Genomic DNA, 22,060 nt, shown 5'->3' on the forward strand with positions numbered 1-22,060 from the left:
AGTTAATTTAATTAGTGCCTCCATCCCCTCATGCAGAAAAAGAGAAGATGAGGGAGAAATCCCTTTGGGCTGCATCAAAATATCATTCAGGCATAATCCCATACCTCCCATCCCCCACCCACTCCCAAGCATCACAGCATCATGCATACATAACCATTCTCCACTTACCCCTATCTTTTGTCTTCTCCCTTCCTCAACAGACATTCCCCTCTTTCCCAATGCCCCTTTTACTTCATCCATCCATCTCACCCTTGGTCACCTCCTCATGTTTACCCCCTCCACCTCTGCCTTCCACATCTCTTTTACTAATCTTCACTCATTCTTTCCATATTTCCAAACCATCCTAATACTCTATCATCAACCCTATCTCCCAACTCCCTTTCCACCCCTGCTCTCCACCTCGCCTCCTTGTTTTTCACTTTATCCAGCCTAGTAACTCCTACCATACTTCTCAGGCATTTCATCTCAAACACATTTAAACTCTCTCTTCCTCTTTTATGTTCCATGTGTCTGTCCCATACAGTGCTGATGGCACTATCACCCCTTCATACAATCTCCTCTTAGCATCCTTTTCCAAATGTCTATTTCTCATTACACTTTTTAATCCCCCAAGGCATTTACTTGCTTCTATCTACATTCTATCGCCACTTCCACCCCTCCCTTTCCCACCACATTTGCCCCCAATTATCTAAAGCTATCCACTTCTAACCATCTCTCCCTTAATACTCACTTCCAATTTGCTGTCATCCTCTCCCTTTGTACATCTCATCACTTTACTTTTACCCACATTTATCTTCAACTTCCTTCTTTGGCACATCTTTTCAAACTCCGTCAAAAACTTCCTTAATTCCTCCTTTGATCCTGCTACAAGCAGTGTTGTCAGTAAACAACAACTGGCTTATCTCCCATTTTTCTCCATTTCCTTTAACCGTCTCCAATCCCCAACCCATTGTCCTTGCATTTACCTCTCACACCAACCTGTCCATGTATAAATTAAATATCCATGGTGACATGACATGTCCCTGGCAAAGCCTCACCTTTACTTCAAACCACTCACTCTCTCCATATCTAACACAGGCTCTACTGCTCTTGTAAAAACTCATGATTGCTCTTAACATCAGTCTTTCTATCCCATATATCTGAAATACCTCTCACAGCACCTTCCTGTCTACCCTGTCAAAAGCCTTTTCCATATCCGTAAAAGCTCAGGAAACATCCGTACTTTTTTCTAAAGCTATGGAATTGGAGAAAATTGAAGGTAAATGGTGGTAAAAGCAAGATGATGAGCTGTACAAAGGTAGAGGATGGCAGTGATTTGGAAGTAAGTCTAACAGGAGAGAGGCTGGAGGAAGTGGATTGCTTTAGGTATTTAGGGTTGCATGTGGCAGGAAAGGGAGGAATGGAGGTAGAAGTAAATTGTAGATTGAGAAGCAAATAAATGAATTAGGGGATTGAAAAGTGTTATGAGAAATAGGCAACTGGAATGAATTCAAAGAGGAGATTGTATGAAGGGGTGATTATACTGACAGCATTATATGGGGTAGAGACTTGGAATTTAAGAAAGGCAGAGAGGAAAAGTTTAAATGTGTTTGAGATGAAATCTCTGAGAAATATGGTAGGGGTTACAAGGTTGGATAGAATGAGGAATGAGGAGGAGAGTGGGAGTAGAAAAGGAGATGGCAGATAGGGCTGATGAAAGATTATTGGGATGATTTGGACACATGGAAAGAATGAGTGGTAACAGATTAGTAAAAGAGGTGTGGAAGGCAGAGGTGGAGGGAGTGAACTTGGGACGACCAAGGATGAGATGGATGGATGGGTTGAAAGGGGTGTTGAGCTAAAGGGGAATGTCTGTTGATTAAGGAAGGGAGAAGGCAGGAGATAGGGATGAGTGAGAATGACTGTGTATGCATGATACTGTTGTCCAAGGAAGGTAGGGATAGGGAATGGGTGGATAGGTGGTACTTATGTGTGAATGATATTTTGATGAGCCCAAAGGGATTTCTCCCCGTCTTGCTCCCCGTCTTGCTCTTTTCCTACATGAGGGGACAGAGAGGGGGGGTTGCCAATTAAGTGAAATGTGCTTGCTGCGGATGTACTGTGTCTTGCTTTATTGTGTTTGATTGACGCAGGACAGTTGGTGGATGCAAGAGGAGCTAAGATGGGAGGGGTGGAAAGGGTGGTGGAGGGGAGTGAAATGGGTGGGAATAAGTACGTGCCTCTGACTTAGCTACCTTCCTTATAAGGGTAAAATTGTTCATAGTTTATAGGAATTTTTTGCTTTACATAAAGTACTTGTACTTTAGTAAAATGACATGTACTTGGATTTGGACAGAAGCACATAGCAAAATGACTAATTGTACTTGAAAAATATCCAGGTTCTTGGACTTGGACGTAAGCACAGTTGTCTGTGCTTGGCCCCAACCTTGATAGATATATATACTGTATATATATATATATACAGTCGTACCTCGGTACTCGACCATAATCCGTTCTGAGGTGGTGGTCGAGCACCGATTTGTTCGAACACCGAAACCAATTTTCCCCTTATCACTGTCTTTCTTTGGACCCATTATTAAGGGCTAGAGCAACACGAAAAAGTTTAAATCTGGGAAGAAATACTCGAACAAACTGCGTACGTCTTACTCCGCTGGCGGTCTGAGTCGAACTGACGCTTACCCGCTGTTCGAGCTAGTCGAGTACCGAAAATCTGTTCGAGGTCCGATGCATTTTCTACTCGAATTTTTTGGTCAAGCACCGATTTGGTCGAGTATAGAGGCGGTCGAGTACCGAGGTACGACTGTATATACATATATATACATATATACATATATATATACATATATATATATACATACATATACATACATATATATATACATACATATACATACATATATATTTATTATCAACCACAACACACTTTAATTCTAAGCCATCAACATCAGGAGATCCACTGAGGCCAACATGCAGAAATTGAAATGTGGTACAGCCAAGGACTCGAACCAGGGCTAGCATGTGACAAGTGTTGTAGTGACTTACCAATTGCGCCATCAAGAGGCCATGTTGATGGTGCACTTGGTAGGTCACTACAACACTTGTCACCTGCTAGTCTTAGTTCGAGTCCTTGGCCGTACCACATTTCAATTTCTGCATGTTGGCCTCTGTGGGTCTCCCGATGTTGTTGGCTTAGAATTAAAGTGTGTTGTGGTTGGTAAAAAAGTATATCTGTTCACTGGGACCTAATCAGTGTTGTGTGTGTATGTATGTATATATATATATATGTATGTATATATATATATGTATGTATATATATATATATATATATCACAACTAACACCACAGTCGGACGAAAGAAAGAGTTGCGTAAGCGGAACTATATATTTCGATTGCTACCTGCAATCCTCTTCAGTAGTACAAAGTGGCAGGGAGGAGGCTATCTTAAGTAGCAACCTCTTACAAAAGAAAGGGAACACGAGAAAATACAGAACATCACTGCCCCAACCCTAGTTGACCTGAGGCTGACACGAGGTCGGGTCAGGGGGAGGGGGAGGAAGCTTGTTGACAATATTTTTGGTGATGAATAGTCCTGAAATGATGTCTGGGGTCCATTGACCCTTGGAAATATTCATCGTGGGCAGATAATCAATTAATGTTGATTCCACCATTTTCCTTCTGAACCCACACCCTGATTTGTAAATGAGATCAGATTTCTCCCAGTCCATCCGGTGATTAAATTTATCAACGTGTTGAAACACTGCTGAATTTATTTGGCCATATCTAATCGACCTTTTGTGTTCATTTAATCTTGTCGGTAGGTCTCTTCCCGTCTGGCCAATGTAAGAAAGGTTACAATCTTTACATGGAAGGGAGTAAACACCTGGGATATGTTCTTCCTTCAACCTCTGGTGAACATTAACAACTTTTTTATTAATAGTATTGGGGTAGTTATGAATTAAATTTACTTTCTCTTTGGGAAGAAACTTGGACAATTGACTGATGGACTCTGAGAAGGGGATGACTAGGGGATTTTGTCTCTCTTTCTTTAACTTAGTGGAAGGGTGTTTGAAAAAACTTGCTCTGGCTTGACTCAGGGCTTTATCCAGAAACCAATGAGGGTAGGCTAATTTTGTTAATTGGGACTTGATGGAAGTTAATTCGTGTTCTAAAAATTGGGGGCTACAAATCCTAAAGGCTCGGAGAAAAAGTCCCGAAGCTACACTCCTTTTAATGTGATCTGGGTGTAGCTTCGGGACTTTTTCTCCGAGCCTTTAGGATTTGTAGCCCCCAATTTTTAGAACACGAATTAACTTCCATCAAGTCCCAATTAACAAAATTAGCCTACCCTCATTGGTTTCTGGATAAAGCCCTGAGTCAAGCCAGAGCAAGTTTTTTCAAACACCCTTCCACTAAGTTAAAGAAAGAGAGACAAAATCCCCTAGTCATCCCCTTCTCAGAGTCCATCAGTCAATTGTCCAAGTTTCTTCCCAAAGAGAAAGTAAATTTAATTCATAACTACCCCAATACTATTAATAAAAAAGTTGTTAATGTTCACCAGAGGTTGAAGGAAGAACATATCCCAGGTGTTTACTCCCTTCCATGTAAAGATTGTAACCTTTCTTACATTGGCCAGACGGGAAGAGACCTACCGACAAGATTAAATGAACACAAAAGGTCGATTAGATATGGCCAAATAAATTCAGCAGTGTTTCAACACGTTGATAAATTTAATCACCGGATGGACTGGGAGAAATCTGATCTCATTTACAAATCAGGGTGTGGGTTCAGAAGGAAAATGGTGGAATCAACATTAATTGATTATCTGCCCACGATGAATATTTCCAAGGGTCAATGGACCCCAGACATCATTTCAGGACTATTCATCACCAAAAATATTGTCAACAAGCTTCCTCCCCCTCCCCCTGACCCGACCTCGTGTCAGCCTCAGGTCAACTAGGGTTGGGGCAGTGATGTTCTGTATTTTCTCGTGTTCCCTTTCTTTTGTAAGAGGTTGCTACTTAAGATAGCCTCCTCCCTGCCACTTTGTACTACTGAAGAGGATTGCAGGTAGCAATCGAAATATATAGTTCCGCTTACGCAACTCTTTCTTTCGTCCGACTGTGGTGTTAGTTGTGATTTATAAATGTGTTACTACATTTCTCACCTGTGATATATATATATATACATACATACATACATACATACATACATATACCAAGGCTTTTTCCCCCTTCCAAGGGAGGTAGCCAAAAAGGGAAAGGCATAAAAACACTCCCACCCATTTCATCCCTAAATACACTCCACACCCCTCCCACCCTCCCTCTCATCTGAGCACCTCCTGGATGACGGGTCATCCCTGCACCCTGCCCACCGCCCTGGGTCAGAAGCAGTGTTGCAGTGTTCTCCAGCTTTATTAGATAAAAAGGATATTTTGATTGCAATGGCCATGTCAATATCACCCACCTCCACCCCTGTCTAATCTAGGGAGATGAGTACCCTAACTACACTAAACTTCATAATTTCTGTCAGACTCATAAGTATTCTCTGTACATTACATCAGTAACCTTAAATTGTTTGAAAATAATGTTGAAGGTACATGTAGTATGAGATTGTTAATTTCTTTTTTCCAAGCTATGAAGAGTCAGTCAATTAGTCTATTGCCTTAGGGCTCTCATGTAGGAGACCCACAACTCCCGTGGGTGGAAATCAGGGGTGTTTTGGTTGTTTGTTCTCTTACAGTGGGGATTTGCATCAAGAGGGTTTGGTGTTCATCTTGTGGCCTTTGTCCTTCTGTAGAATTCAAGGCATTGCACGGAAGCCCACTGAATTATTATCTAGTAGGGTAAGAAGGAAATGTTAAAGTTGTGAATATTACTTGCACAAATATCTGTGGGTTTGGGAGAAGTGAAGAGTTTTTGTAATATAAAAAATTAGGTTCTTTGAAAGTGCAACTGGGGAGGAATGAGGTAAGTTTTGCACTATTGAAATTAGGTGCTTTGAAAGCATAGGTATACATACATGTACCAATGACTTCTTTCCCCTTACAAGGAAGGTAGCCAAAGTCAAAAGGCCTAATTCCACCCCACCATATCATTCCCATTCACCAACCCTCCCACCCTCCCTCTTATCTTGGCTTCTCCTGAATGATGTGTCATTCCTGCATATCGTCCACTACCAAGGATCAGCAGCAATGCAGCAAGACACAGCACATCCACAGCAAGGCTTCATTTAATCAAAAGCATAGGTAGCAGAATGAAAAAAAAATTCTTTCTTTCCAGGATGCACATGATAGTGAAGTGAATGCTATACAATTTAGTCCCCAGGGAAGAATTGTTGCAACAGGAGGTGCTGACAGAAAACTTAAACTTTGGGATGTGAATCATGGTTAGTATAATTTTTGTTTAGTATGACCATTAAGTAGTGTGTCTGGGGGATAGAGATGACTCTTTATTCATAAAGTCCAAAAGGAGAAGTTACATGGAATGGGTTTTGGATGGTTATCGGGTGTGTGTATACTTTGACATGCATACACAGAAATAGATGCATAAATTAATTGAAATTACTTAACAGGTACTGCAGAGCTTCGGGGAACGTTGATGGGTAGCAATGCAGGAGTAACAGCTATAGACTTCGATGCAGAGGAGTCCTTAATTCTTGGAGCTTCCAATGATTTTGCCAGCAGAGTATGGACAGTTACTGATCACAGACTCAGAGTAAGTTAAGGCTGTGGAATTCACATTTGGAAATTAATTTTTCTTGTATGCTTTTGTTTCTGTTGTTTAGCTGTAGGTATGATTTTTGTCCAAAGCAGTTCAGCAATAAAACGAAACATGTATTTTGTAAGAGTCATCATGAAATTAAGATGTATAGCTTTGTCAGTCTGTCAAAAATCTTTGTATATCTGTTCACTGGGACCCATTCATAGGGCTACCCTCATAGATGTGAATTAATTTGCACCTGCATGATAATTGTTTATTTTACAGCACACTCTAACAGGACACTCAGGGAAAGTTATGGCAGCAAAGTTCCTTACTGAATCATCCAAAGTGGTGACAGGTTCTCATGACAGAACTCTCAAGATTTGGGACTTGAGAAGTAGAGCTTGTGAGTAATTTTTTGTTTTGTATATAAGTAAAGCACAAGGAGGCAAAGAGGAGAGCAGATGTGAAATGGGGTAAGAGTATGACAGAAAATTTTGAAAGTAATAAAAAGATGTTTTGAAAAGAAATTAAGAGAGGAAGAGGAGGTGAATCAAGTAGAGAGTAAAAGGTGTAGATGGAGAGATGATAATGGAAGAGACGGCAGTAAGAGGAAGATGGACAGAGTATTTTAGGGAGTTGCTAAATGTGAAGGAGGATAGAAAGGGAAAGGTAGTTGCAGTGGGAAGTGCTAGGAAAATGACCATGATAAGTGAAGAAAACGGAGGAGAAATAAGGAAGGATGAAGTGAAGGCAGTTGTTAAGATGATGAAAGCAGGTAAGGCACCTGGTCTGGATGGATACCATGCAGAATGTCTGAAAAAAAGGAGGTACAGTGATGGTGGACTGGCTGGTGAGGCTGTTTAATGTTTGTTGGAGAGAGGGTAAAGTGCCAGAGGACTGGAGGTGTGCCTGTATAGTTCCACTTTACAAGGGAAAGGGGGACAAGTGTGAGTGTAGTAGTTTCAGAGGGATTAGCTTGTTAAGTGTAGTTGGGAAGGCTTATGGGAGGATCTTGATTGAGAGGATAAGGAGAGGAACAGAGGGAGTAATTGGTGAGGAACAGTGTGGATTTAGGATGGGTAGGGGTTGCGTAGATCAGATTTTCGTGGTAAGACATATGTGAGAAAGCTATAGGAAAAAGGATGTTTTTTGGGCTTTTATGGATCTGGAAAAGGCTTATGACAGGGTAGACAGGGAGGTTTTGCAGATATATGGGATAGGAGGAATGCTTTTTATGAGAGTTCTAGAGCGTGTGTCAGTATTAGAAATGGAGAGAGTGAGTGGTTCGAGGTAAAGGTGGGACTTCGTCAGGGATGTGTTATGTCACCCTGGCTGTTCAACTTATACATGGATGGGGTGGTGCGAAAGGTAAATTCAAGGGTGGTGGGTTAGGGATTGGAGGTGGTTAAAAAAAAATGGAGAAAAGTGGGAGATAAGCCAGCTGTTGTTTGCGGATGACACTGCACTTGTAGCAGGATCAGAGGAAGGATTGAGGAAGTTAGTGACAGAGTTTGGGAAAGTGTGTAAAAGAAGGAAGTTGAAGATAAATGTGGGTAAGAGTAAGGTGATGAGATGTACAAGGGGTGAAAGTGGCAGCAGACTGGAAGTGAGCATTAACCACTTCAATACGGGACTTAAATCTCGCGGGCAGCAGCCAATGCCAGCCGTACGACGTAACGAAATAATATTCGCATCATAAAATATAGTCGCCGCTTATATCGATCGTTCTCTCTTTCACCCGCGAATTTTGAAAACCACAGAGAATGGGATTCTGGGCGCATTTGGGAGAATGTAAAAACACAGGGGCGACTACAATAAATATAATCAAGACGCCGATATGGCAGCGTCGCGAATCCACTTGCTCCTCATGACGCCTACGTGTGCGGCACCGTATGGAAGGGGTTAAGGGAGAGAGACTGGAGGAAGTGGATAGCTTTAGATACTTGGGTGTGAATGTGGCAGGAAAGGGAGGAATGGAGGTGGAGGTAGAATGTAAATTGAGAGAAGCAAGTAAATGCCTTGGTGGATTAAAAAGTGTAATGAGAAATAGACATTTAGGAATGGATGCTAAGAGGAGAATGTATGAAGGAATGATTGTGCCAACAGTACTGTATGGGGCAGAAACATGGAACATAAAAGAGGAAGAGAGAAGGAGTTTGAATGTGTTTGAGATGAGGTGTCTGAGAAATATGACAGGAATTATTGGGCTGGATAGAGTGAGAAATGAGGAGGTTAGGAGGAGAACGGGGGTGGAAAGGGTGTTGGGAGATAGGGTTGATGAAAAAGTATTGGGATGTTTTGTACACATGGAAAGAATGAGTGAAGAAAGACTAGTAAAAGAGGTGTGGAAGGCAGAAGTGGAGGGAGTGAACATGAGTAATATATATATATTATACATATGCAAGGGTAGTGGGCAAGGGATTGGAGATGGTTAAAGAAAATGGAGAAAAGTGGGAGGTGAGCCAGCTGTTGTTTGCAGACGACACTGCGCTTGTGGCAGGATCGGAGGAGGAATTGAGGAAGTTGGTGGCAGAGTTTGGGAGAGTATGTGATAGAAGAAAGCTAAAGATAAATGTGGGTAAAAGTAAGGTGATGAGATGTACAAGGGGTGAAAGTGGCAGTAGACTGGAAGTGAGCATTAAGGGAGAGCGACTGGAGGAAGTGGATAGTTTTAGATACTTGGGTGCAAATGTGGCAGGGAAAGGTGGAGTGAAAGTGGAGGTAGAATGTAGATTGAGAGAAGCAAGTAAATGCCTTGGTGGATTAAAGAGTGTAATGAGGAATAGACATTTGGGAATGGATGCGAAGAGGAGACTGTATGAAGGAGTGATTGTGCCAACAGCACTGTATGGGCCAGAAACATGGAACATAAGAGAAGAAGAGAGAATGAGTTTGAATGTGTTTGAGATGAGGTGTCTGAGAAGTATGATGGGGGTTACTAGGCTAGATGAATTGAGAAATGAGGAGGTGAGGAGGAGAACGGGGGTGGAAAGGGAGCTGGGAGATAGGGTTGATGAAAGAATATTAGGATGGTTTGGACACATGGAAAGAATGAGTGAAGAAAGACTAGTAAAAGAGGTGTGGAAGGCAGATGTGGGGTGAGTGAACATGAGGGGACATCCTAGGATGAGGTGGATGGATGGGGTGAAGGGGGCTTTGGGGAAGAGGGGAATGTCTGTTGAGGAAGGATGGGAGAGGACAGAAGACAGGGGTGAATGGAGAATGGTTGTATATGGATGATGTTGTGATAGCATGAAGTGGAATGGGCGGGTGGATGGGGGGTGAGGTAGTATGTGTGAGCAAATTTGCATCAGCCCGAAGGGATTTCTCCCTGTCCTCTCATTTTATGCAATGGGGGGACGGAGAGGGGGGTCGCCAATTTAATGAAGCGGCCTTGCTGTGGATGTGCTGTGTTTTGCGACACTGCTTCTGACCCAGGACAGTGGACAAGGTGCAGGGATGACCCGTCATTCAGGAGGTGCTAAGATAAGAGGGAGGGTGGAGGGGTGTGGAGTGTATTCAGGGATGGAATGGGTGGGAATGATTTTATGCCTTTTTCTTTTTGGCTGCCCCCCTTGTAAGGGGGAAAAAGCCTTGGTATATGTATGTATGTATGTATACATATATATATATTACATATATGTATGTATGTATACATATGTATTACACATATATATATATATATGAGATGGATGGATGGGGTGAAAGGGGCTTTACAAAAGAGAGGAATGTCTGTAGAGGAAGGACGGGAGAGGACAGAAGATAGGGGTGAATGGAGAAGGGTTGTGTATAGATGAGGCTGTGATGCATGAGTGGGAGTGGGTGGGGGATAGGGGGTGAGGAAGTATGTATGAGAAAAAATTTGATGCAGCCCTAAGGGATTTCTCCCCGTCTTCTCCTTTCCTGCATGAGGGGACAGAGAGGGGGGATCGCCGAATTTATGAAGCGGCCTTGCTGTGGATGTGCTGTGTCTTGTGACACTGCTTCTGACCCAGGGCAGTGGACAGGATGCAGGGATGACCCATCATCCAGGAGGTGGCAAGATAGGAGGGAGGGAGGAGGGTGGAGGGGAGTGGAATATATGGGAAATGAAATGGGTGGGAGTGATTTCTATGCCTTTTTCTTTTTGGCTATCCCTTGTTTAAGGGGGAAAAAGCCTTTGGTATATGTATGTATGTGTATATATATATATATGTAATATATATATATAATCAGAACAGAGGGAATAATTGAGCAATGTGAATTTGGAAAAGGATAAGGTTTCATAGATAAAAGAATGTAGGAAGACAGATATATGAATTATATTTGTACTTATTTATTTCCATCTTATTATACTTATACTATGTCTTGCTACATAGCCTCTGCCCCAGGGCAGTGGGCAAGATGCAGGGATGACCCGTCATCCAAGAAGAGCCAAGATAAGAGGGAGGGAGGGAGGATGGTGAATGGGAGTGGAGTTAAGTGGGGATGAAATGGGTGGTAGTGGATATTATGCCTTTGTTTTTGGCTACCTCCCTTGTAAGGGGGAAAAAGCCATTGGTATATGTATGTATGTATACTTATACTATATTTCCTTGCAGGTATTAGGACAATATTTGCAGGCTCCACCTGTAATGACTTAGTAGCATCTGATGGTGCTGCTACCACTATTATCTCTGGACATTTTGACAAAAAAATCAGATTCTGGGATACAAGAACAGAACAATCATCCAAAGAAGTCCCGTTGCAAGGGAAGATTACTTCCCTTTGTCTTTCTAAAGGTCAGTTTTCTTTTTCCTTTATTTTGCAGTGCAAAGAACCAGTGTATTTGCATGCCATGGTCCTGTATTATGGACAGCAGAGACATTTTGACTAAGAATTGACAACCAGTAACTCCTCCTCTAACCAGCAACATAGAAACAGATCCTTATAATACAACAGTCCAGTGTTTCTTCTTAGTGACTGCAACTGTGTGTACATCTGACCCCAACATTCATGAATTCTACAAGAACAATTAATTTTATTTATTCACTAAATATTTATATATTTATGAATAAAGGGAAGGTAGAAGGCAGGGGATAGATGTGAGTGGAAAATGAATGATATTTTGATGCAACCTAAAGGGAATTCTCCCCATCTTCTCTATTTTCGTCATGAAGGGATGAGGAGGGAGGATCGCCATGTAAGTGAACCAGCCCTGCTGTACATGTACTGTGTCTTGCTGCATTGCTTCTGACCCAGGCAGTGGGCAAGAGGCAGGAATGACCTTTTATCCATGAGGAGCTAAGATGAGAGGAATACAATGGATGGTTGGTTGAGAGTGAAATGGGTTGGAGTGGGTGCTTGCCTTGACTCCCTCATAAGGGTGAAGAAGGCTATGGTATAGAGATTTATTTAATTATTATTATTACCAGAGCCATGCATCATTTTGTCTGTGATAGAAGAAATCTCTATTCATAGAGAAATGATAATATTATATTACAACTGTCCCTCCACTCTTGATATTGTCCTGTACCACTTCTTTGAATGCTCATATCCTTTTTTCGTCAAACCCTCTGGTGAGAGAAAAGAATATTGCAACCAAGTCTTTCCACTTGGGTCATAAAAAACAAAAATGGGACGGGGATAGGACTAGGCAACCTACTCTCTGTAGCCCCAAAGGGGACATTCCTAAAAAAAAAAGCAAAGGCATAAGTGGGTCTGGGAAGAGTTTTCCAACCAGAACCCTAAGGTTTGGTTCTTTTAATGTGCATGGGTGTGGAACAGATAAGAGCAAAAGGGAAGAGATAGGCAGTACATTTGTGAGAAGAAAGATGGAGGGACAAGTTAAAGTTTGGGAGTGTAGATGGGAGGGTGTCAGGAGTGAAGAAAAGATGAAGGAGAGCAGGAATGGCTATACTATTAAGTGAAGAGATAGGTAAGCGTGTGGTGGAGTGGAAGGAGGTTTCTTCAAGGTTAATGTGGATGAAGGTGAAGTTGGGAAGGGAGATGTGGGTATTTGTAAGTGTATATGGGCCTGGTAATGAGAAGAGTGAAGGGGAAAAGGAGGCTTTTGGATATATTTTAATGAGTACATAGAGGTTTTGGGGAGAAATGTCATTATGGTATTGGGAGATCTTAATGCTAGAGTAGGAAATGAACAAATTGAGAGTGGTTGGGAAGTGTGGAGTTCCAGGAAGAAAGTCAAGCATAAGTACACATTGGAGAGGGTGCTGGAGGGAAGGGTGGTAGATAGGACATTAATGGACTACATAGGGGGAACCAGGAGAAGAGTAGGAAGAGTTTTGGATATACATGTTCTAAGGGGAGAGTGGGGAATATCACATAATTTTTTAGTGGAAGGTAAGTTGAGAGTGGAGGATATATGGAGAAAGAGGAAAAGGTCAGAAGCTAGAGATGTACTTGTCATAAACTGTTTAAGTGAGAAAGAAAAGGTGAAGGATTACAAGAAGCTGAGAGAAGAATGGGAGGGAGGGAGAGAAGGATAGAGTAGAACTAGGAGTGGAAGAGGAATGGGGATTGTTCAAGGATGAAGTGACAAGGTGTGCAAAGATGGTGTGTGGAACAAGGACGACAGGAGGAAATAGAAGAGGTAGTGGGTGGTGGGATGATGAAGTAAAGATGGTTGTAGAAGAGAAGCAATGATTCACAGATCGGTTACAAAATAGGACAAGAGAATCATATGAGAGGTACAAAGAAAAGATGAGTAAAGTTTAAGATAAAAAAGGCAAAGAGGAGAGCAGATATGAAATGGGGTAAGAGTATGACAAGATTTTGAAAGTAATAAAAAGATGTTTTGGAAATAAATTAAGAGAGGAAGAGGAGGGAGATCAAGTAGAGAAGAAAAGGTAAAGGGTGCAGATGGAGAAATGATAATGGAAGAGACGGCAGTAAGAGGAAGATGGCGAGAGTATTTTAGGAAGTTGCTAAATGTGAAGGAGGATTGGGAGGGAAAAGTAGTTGTAGTGGGAAGCACTAAGAAAATTACCATGATGAACGAGGAAAATGGAGGAGAAATAAGGGAAGATGAGGTGAAAGCAGTTATTAAAATGATGAGAGCAGGTAAGGCACTGGGTTAGATGGGTGTCATGTGGAATGTCTAAAAAAAGGAGGTACAGTGATGGTGGACTGGCTAGTGAGGTTGTTTAATGTTTGTCTAAATGAGGGTAGACTGCTGGAGGACTAGAGGAGTGCCTGTGTAGTTCTGCTTTACAAGGGAAAAGGGGACAAGTGTGAGTATATTAGTTACAGAGGGATCAGTTTGTTGAGTGTAGATGGAAAGGTTTAAAGGAGGGTTTAGATTGAGAGGATTAGGAGAAGAACAGAGGGAAGGATAGGTGAGGAACAGTGTGGGTTTAGGACAGGTAGGGGTTGCATGGATCAGATTTTTGTGGTAAGGCAGATATGTACGAAAGTTTTAGGAAAAGATAAGGATGTTTTTTGGGCTTTTATGGATTTGGAAGACTTATAACAGGGTAGACAGGAAGGCACTGGGAAATATTGCAGATATATGGGATAGGAGGAAAGCTGTAAAGAGCAGTCAAGAGTTTTTATGAGAGTAGTAGAGTTGGGAGTGATTTCTATGTCTTTTTCTTTTTGGCTACCCCCCATGTAAGGGAGGAAAAGCCTTTGGTATATGTATGTATGTAGTAGAGTCGGTGTTAAAATCAGAAATGGAAAGTAAATGGTTTGAGGTAAAAGTGGGACTTTGTCAGGGATACATTATGTTGCCTTGGCTGTTCAAATTATACATGGATGGGGTGGTGTGAGAGGTAAGCACAAGGGCAATGGGCCAGAGAGTACATACATGCATACATATACCAAGGCTTTTTCCCCCTTACAAGGGAGGTAGCCAAAAAGGGAAAGGCATAAAATCATTTCCACCCATTCCATCCCTGAATACACTCCACACCCCTCCACCCTCTCTCTTATCTGAGCACCTCCTGGATGACGGGTCATCCCTGCACCTTGTCCACTGCCCTGGGTCAGAAGCAGTGTTGCAAGACACAGCACATCTACAGCAAGGCCACTTCATTAAATCGGCGACCCCCCCTCTCCGTCCTCCCATTGCATAAAAGGAGAGGACAGGGAGAAATCCCTTCGGGCTGCGTCAAATTTTGCTCACACATACTACCTCACCCCCCATCCCCCCGCCCATTCCACCTCATGCAATCACAACATCATCCATATACAACCATTCTCCATTCACCCCTGTCTTCTGTCCTCTCCCATCCCTCCTCAACAGAACAGACATTCCCCTCTTCCCCAAAGCCCCCTTCACCCCATCCATCCACCTCATCCTAGGACGTCCCCTCATGTTCACTCCCTCCACATCTGCCTTCCATACCTCTTTTACTAGTCTTTCTTCACTCATTCTTTCCATGTGTCCAAACCATCCTAATATTCTTTCATCAACCCTATCTCCCAACTCCTTTTCCACCCCCATTCTCCTCCTCACCTCCTCATTTCTCACTCTATCCAGCCTATTAACCCCCATCATACTTCTCAGACACCTCATCTCAAACACATTCAAACTCCTTCTCTCTTCTTCTCTTATGTTCCATGTTTCTGCCCCATACAGTGCTGTTGGCACAATCACTCCTTCATACAGTCTCCTCTTCGCATCCATTCCCAAATGTCTATTCCTCATTACACTCTTTAATCCACCAAGGCATTTACTCGCTTCTCTCAATCTGCATTCTACCTCTACCTTCACTCCACCTTTTCCTGCCACATTTGCACCCAAGTATCTAAAACTATCCACTTCCTCCAGTCGCTCTCCCTTAATGCTCACTTCCAGTCTACTGCCACTTTCACCCCTTGTACATCTCATCACCTTACTTTTACCCACGTTTATCTTTAGCTTTCTTCTATCACATACTCTCCCAAACTCTGCCACCAACTTCCTCAATCCCTCCTCCGATCCTGCCACAAGCGCAGTGTCGTCCGCAAACAACAGCTGGCTCACCTCCCACTTTTCTCCATTTTCTTTAACCATCTCCAAACCCTTGCCCACTACCCTTGCATTTACCTCTTGCACCACCCCATCCATGTATAAGTTGAACAGCCAGGGTGACATAACGCATCCTTGACGAAGTCCCACCTTTACCTCGAACCACTCACCCCGGGGAGTGGAGATGGTTAAAGAAAATTGAGAAAAACTGGAGATAAGCCAGTTGTTGTTTACTGATGACACTGTGCTTGTAGCAGGATCAGAGGAAAGATTAAAGCAGTTAGTGATAGAATTTGAGGTGTGTGAAAGAAGGAAGTTGAAGATAAATGTGGGTAAAAATAAGGTGGTCGACTAAATAAAGCAGCCTTACTGTAGATGTGCTAAGTCTTGCTACATTGCTTCTGACCCAAGGCAGTGGGTGAGATGCAGGGATGACCTGTCATCCAGGAGGAGCCAAAAAAAAAAAGGGAGGGAGGGGTGGTGAATGGGAGTGGAGTATTTGGGGATGAAATGGGTGGGAGTAGATTTATGCCTTTGAATTTGGCTACTTCTCTTGTAAGGGGAAAAAGCCCTTGGTATATGTGTGTAAGATTAGTTTGTGTTAAATAGGGTTTTGTCTTGATTCAGGTTGCTTGGAGGTGTTGAAATTAAAGAAGTGCCTTACAGTGGTTATTTTTTCATGTGTGGCAAGGAGGCTTGCAAATTATTCTGTCTCCTGTAGTCCAGGGTTAGGTTTACTTTGTAACTGTGCCTTATGGGTTCAACTTTCTCCTCAAGAGTTATAGATTTTCTTTTCTTGTTCTCTAATGTTATCTTAATGGAATAATTATGTGGCAAATGAGTGAGAGTCAGAAAAATGACATTAACACTGCTTGGTGTGTATAGGTGCATTAGAATAGGTTTCTGGTTTGATAGCTGCCATTCAGTTGTCTGTTGGCTTGTGCCTACTTTATTATCTCTGTGCGGTAAGTATATCCTTTCCTTAATGGTGTATATAGAAATGTATTAAACTTAGTGGACCCTAAATACATGTGCCATAACTCTAAATTACATAGATTAAAATGCTATGGAAGGGGTACCTTATGTATAATACAGACTGTATCTGTTATATTTTGGAAATATATTGTAAATTATTACAAAAAAAATGATAAGGAATCACTTTTTAGCAAGTATAGTATGTGTTGTCTAAATTATGAAATATTCATAGATATGTTCTTTTCCACATACAGATGGCAATTACCTGTTGAGCTGTGTTCGTGATGATACCTTAAAAATATTAGATTTACGAAAAAATCAAGTTATCAATACATTTAGGTAAGTAACTATTTTATGACATAACTCACTCATTTGTATTCATATTCCACCAACAGTCACCTGCATCTGCAAGTACAATTTGTTCCGAAGAATACAAACTCTTCGGTACTCCTTACAATAGGATACTTTCGCATAGCGCGAATATTTCTACTGCGAAATTAAAATCCTCACTCTGTGGGTCTGGGCAACGCTTATCCTCAGTAAGGGGCCCCATTGGGGCAAGGGGGGGGGCCCTTGCCCTCCACCACAAGTCTCGCACACTATAACCATTCTCTTCGCAGTAGCGACCGCGTTAACATCTCTCAACTATACATGTTTAGTTTTTATCGGTTTCCCCCTTAATGGGCCGATTCTCAGTCAAACTCCATTATTAGCGCGGCAGCGAACCGTTAATTACTCAACGGTTCTATGTTTACGTGTGCCGAAAATCAAGCAACCCGCTTCGATTGTCGCCAGCTCACTCCCAGGACGCTAAGGAGTTCGTCGTCCTTCAATTTCATCGGGGTTTCCCTACGCCATCCTGTGTCCTGGAATTTATTAAGTGCTTCTCCCTTTCCTGTATTATTCCCTTAACCGCCACCGGGTATCCTACCCTTCACTGTAAGTATGGAATCTGGTTCCAGTATTGTTGTGTGCCTTCGCCGAAGGGAGATACCTTTGTTTCACCCCCTTACCGCCAGCCCAAGTGGATCCTCACATTTGGTGTTTCAAGTGTATAGCTCTTAAGTGTTCACCTTCATCCCCGTGTGAGACGTGCATTCAGTGAGATGATAGTCAGTGTTCCGTGTACTTTCATGTTCACAGGAAAGCACATGCAGGGGGAAAGGTGCGCAAGCATAGAAAATGGCTTCCCTCTTCACCCCCCAAAAACGAGAAGGCAGACTACGGCTTCAGAGGAGACGAGCAATTCTCTCCCTCCTCCACGGCGTAGTAGACAGGAAAGTGGTACAACGTCCACCTCGAGTCACTCTCAAGCCAAGTTGTCCTTTATTCCTTTTACCAGGACGGTTAGCATAGACGGACATGCGCCTCAGGCCACCTCTAGCTACCGTTCCTGTACGAGATTTTTCCCGGATGAGGTCGCTTGCGGCTTGCCCTCGACCCATCCCGGAAACTCGACGGTCCCTCCTCCAAAGCGTAGTAGCCAGGAAAGTGGTACAACGTCCACCTCGAGTCATTCTCAGGCTAAGTTGTCCTCTATTCCTTCAACCAGGACGGTTAGCGTAGACGGACATGCGCCTCAGGCCACCTCTAGCTACCGTTCCTGTACGAGATTTTTCCCGGATGAGGTCACTTGCGGCTTGCCCTCGACCCATCCCGGATACTTGACGGTCCCTCCTCCAAAGCGTAGTAGCCAGGAAGGTGGTACAACGTCCACTTCGAGTCATTCTTAGGCCAAGTTGTCCTCTCTTCCTTCAACCAGGACGGTTAGCGTAGACGGACATGCGCCTCAGGCCACCTCTAGCTACCGCTCCTGTATGACATTTTTCCCGGATGTGGTCACTTGCGGCTTGCCCCCGACCCATCCCGGAAACTCGACGCCGGCACGGACAAAGAACCCGGGTTCAAAGACAAAGAGCCCCTTAGTCTCTTCTACTCAGGAATCCCGCAGTACGCATAACACCCACCGTAGGAAGAGCCGGGTGATCAACGGTGACCTTTCCATGCCCTTTGCTTACGAGGACAGAGATCAGGGACGAGGTTGCAGACGCGGTGTTTCTTGCTGACCGGACAGGCGCCAGCTACGACGGCGACGACGTCCACAGCGCCGGGGATGAGAGGGCAAGTTACCAAACTTCGCAGGATTCCCAGTCGGAATCCCCGATGGTTGTTACACCCTCCTGCTCAGAGATCCTCTCTAAAGTTAGGAGAGCTAATCAACTGAGCCTTCCACAAGAAGTGGAAGTCACGTTCGAGTCTGAAATCTTCAGGACAGGCAATTCTCAAGCAACAAAACCAACTCCCATGGAGTACACAGATGGTACGAGCCATGAACCAGGCCTCCGACGCACTCACAAACCGGGCAACCGAAAAACCGCGCTGGCGCTCTGTTCCAGTGGAACAGCAAAAATGCTTCTACTTCCCATCAGGGACAAACCTTAAGCAGCCTTGATCCCGGCTCGGTTACCAGAGCTTGTCAAAGCGGACGTGGATTCACTGCTCAGAAGAAACGTCATCCTTTCCGGCAGAGAATCCAGGGACCTCGTTCAGGGCCTGGCTCTCTCTCTCGCAGTGCACTCCTGGCTGGAACGCGTCTTGGCTTCAGTAAGGGAGTTTTTACCCGGGCTGCAACCCCAAGGGGAATGCAACCTCCAGGCTCTATGGGAAAGCTCAAGCAGAGCTCTGAAGCATCAAGCGGCCCACCTCTTAACGTCTTGGGCCAACATTGAGTCCCACAGGAGAGACACCGTCCTAGGAGACCCCAGTGATCCCCTCCTCAGAGAAATTTATGCTCCATTGAAGAGGGCCCCCCTTCTAACCCGCATGCTGATTCCCTACCCCTCCACTCCAAGTCGAAAAGGCAGACAGGAAAGCCCCGTCCCTTTACGACTAGAGATCCTAGACGCAAACATTATAGAGGCTCCGGACTCCCCCACAGGAATCCTAGGAATTCGCCAGCCCCTCCGCACAAGATAGGGGGTTGCCCCTCCCTCTACTGGAGAGCATGGGAAGAGGCCGGGGCGGAAGACTGGACCTACTAAGTCATTAAGACAGGTTATTGTCTTCCCTTTCCCACTGTCCTAAACCTCTCCCCCTATCCCATCCAAGTCAGCAGCTTCCACCCGGACTCGGCTTGCGGGCGGGCCCTAGCGGAGGAATCCTCCGTTCTGCTCCAGAAAGGAGCTTTAGAGGAAGTCTCGACTCCGGACCCAGGGTTCTACTCAAGGCTATTCCTAGTAGAAAAGACAACAGGGGTGTGGAGGCCAGTCATCTATTTGTCTCCACTCAACAAGTTCCTTTCCCTGACGAAGTTCCGAATGGACACCCCAGAGTCCGTAAGGGCGTCTATCAGGGAAGGGGACTTCATGGTGTCGCTGGACCTCCAAGATGCCTATTTCCACATACCAGTGCATCCCTCCTCCAGGAAATTCCTCAGAATCATCCACAGGGGCAACACCTTCCACTTCCCCTGCCTCTGCTTCGGACTTTCCACAGCACCCCAAGTCTTCTCCAGTGTGTTCAACCTCGTTTCAGCGTGGTCCCACTCCAGGGGAATTCAACTACTCCGTTACTTGGATAACTGGCTGATCCTTGCACATTCCGCCCAGCTATGCCAAGAACACCTGAGAATGGTCCTAACCTTTGTCCTGAAATTGGGCACAGTAGTCAACCCGGAAAAGTCAGATTTCTTACCAAGACAGAGAGTCACGTACCTGGGTATAGTCCTGGACTCCTCCCTAATGGAGTCCTTCCCAGTAGAAAAGGGGATCCAGAATCTCGCTTCTCTAGTTGCACAGGCACTATCGACCAGGTTCCTGATGGCGACACAATGCCAAATCCTCCTGGGCCATATGGCCTCCATAGAGAAATTAATCCCCAGGAGTAGACAAAGAATGCGACCGCTACAGTGGCTCCTCAAGTCTCAGTGGGCCCCGCAAGAGGGAGAACCCCTACAACACATCTCCCTCACCGAAGAAGTCAAGGATTCTCTTCTCTGGTGGAAGGCCCATGCAACCTTCTCATGGGGATGCCCCTCGGCCCATCTCCCCCCGAAGTCCTCCTGTTCTCCGATGCCTCCAAGGAGGGCTGGGGAGCCCACCTTAACGACGATCACATCAGCGGTTCCTGGTCCACAGTCGAGCGGACAGCCCATATCAATTGGCTTGAGTTGAAAGCAGTACTCCTGGCTCTCCGTCACTTCAAGGATCAAGTCTCAGGAAAAGTAGTGGGCATAATGTCGGACAATTCCTCGGTAGTAGCCTACCTGAACGAGCAAGGGGGGCACAGTCTCCCAGGAACTATGCCTTCTGATGATGGACATCCTCAACCTAGCCAAGAATCTCCAGGTGTCACTCAAAGCCCGCTACATCCCGGGGAAGAGGAATGTCTGGGCGGACCACCTCGGCAGGAAGAATCAGATAATCAACACAGATTGGTCCCTCTATCGAGAGGTAGCGAACTTCATCCTCAGCAAATGGGGCTCCCCTCTAGTGGACCTTTTTGCAATGAGATGGAATCACCAACTCCCAATATATATCAGCCCTTTCCCGGATCCTCTGGCAGCAGGAGAAGATGCTCTTCTGCAAAGTTGGGACAACCTGGACTCCTACGCTTTCCCACCATTTCCCTTGCTCCAGAAGGTACTCCTGAGAGCAAGACACGCATCCTACCTTCGGATGACTTTGATCGCTCCTTGGTGGCCCGAAGCCCCATGGTTTCCAGACGCCCTCGAGCTAGCAGTAGAAGAGCCTCTGGCCCTTCAGGGAAGACCAGATTTTCTGTATCCACCCATCAACGGGCCTTGGCACAAGAACCCTTCAGCACTCAATCTTCACGCGTTCAGACTATGGTCCGGATCCTCCTAAAGAAGGGTTTTCCCAGAGAAGTGGCAGAGGACATGTCCGCTCCTATTCGCTCTTCCTCAGCTAACCTTTATCAAGGGAAATGCAATGCCTTTGCAAAATGGTGCCACTCCAGGAAGTTAGTCCCAGATCGAGCCACCATTCCTGAGATCGCCTCCTTCCACTTCCTCAGGAAGTCCAAGAAGATCTCCCTCTCGGCAGTACAAGGCTATAGGGCAGCTCTAAATCAGGTGTTTTCTCTGAAGGGCATGGTCCTAGCCCTTTCACCGGAAATTTCCATGCTCTTCAGGCACTTCAAAGATCATGCCCCCCCAGGGAAATCAGTTCTCCTCCGCGGGATGTGGCATTAGTCCTGAACTCTGAGGGGTCCCCCTTACGAACCTCTCCGAGAGGCACATCTGAAGGACCTCACCTAGAGGACAGTTTTTTCTGCTAGCCCTGGCATCTTCCAAGAGAGTAGGGGAGTTACATGCCATCTCTTATAGAGTCGCCCATTCCAAAGGATGGAAAGAGGTCTCCTTCACTTTCATGCCTCAATTCATTGCCAAAAACCAAGATCCTGCCAAATCCGACCCTAGATTCTGGTCCTT

The 22,060-nt window shown here is 44.5% G+C and overlaps 1 protein-coding gene across 1 annotated transcript in view; it reads left to right on the forward strand.

The window, feature by feature from the left end:
• The window catches only part of Atg16 (Autophagy-related 16), a 43,210-nt gene that overhangs the window by 16,003 nt on the left and 5,147 nt on the right, over positions 1-22,060 (forward strand). The window contains exons 7-11 of the mRNA XM_076189828.1: positions 6,279-6,384; positions 6,571-6,713; positions 6,984-7,104; positions 11,282-11,461; positions 16,863-16,947. Of these exons, the coding sequence (XP_076045943.1) occupies positions 6,279-6,384; positions 6,571-6,713; positions 6,984-7,104; positions 11,282-11,461; positions 16,863-16,947 (635 nt within the window). The remainder of the gene's footprint in view (positions 1-6,278; positions 6,385-6,570; positions 6,714-6,983; positions 7,105-11,281; positions 11,462-16,862; positions 16,948-22,060) is intronic.

Source organism: Oratosquilla oratoria, chromosome 9 (genome assembly GCF_046742065.1).
Source record: "Oratosquilla oratoria isolate Oo_2021 chromosome 9, ASM4674206v1, whole genome shotgun sequence".
In the NCBI taxonomy this organism is placed as follows: domain Eukaryota; kingdom Metazoa; phylum Arthropoda; class Malacostraca; order Stomatopoda; family Squillidae; genus Oratosquilla; species Oratosquilla oratoria.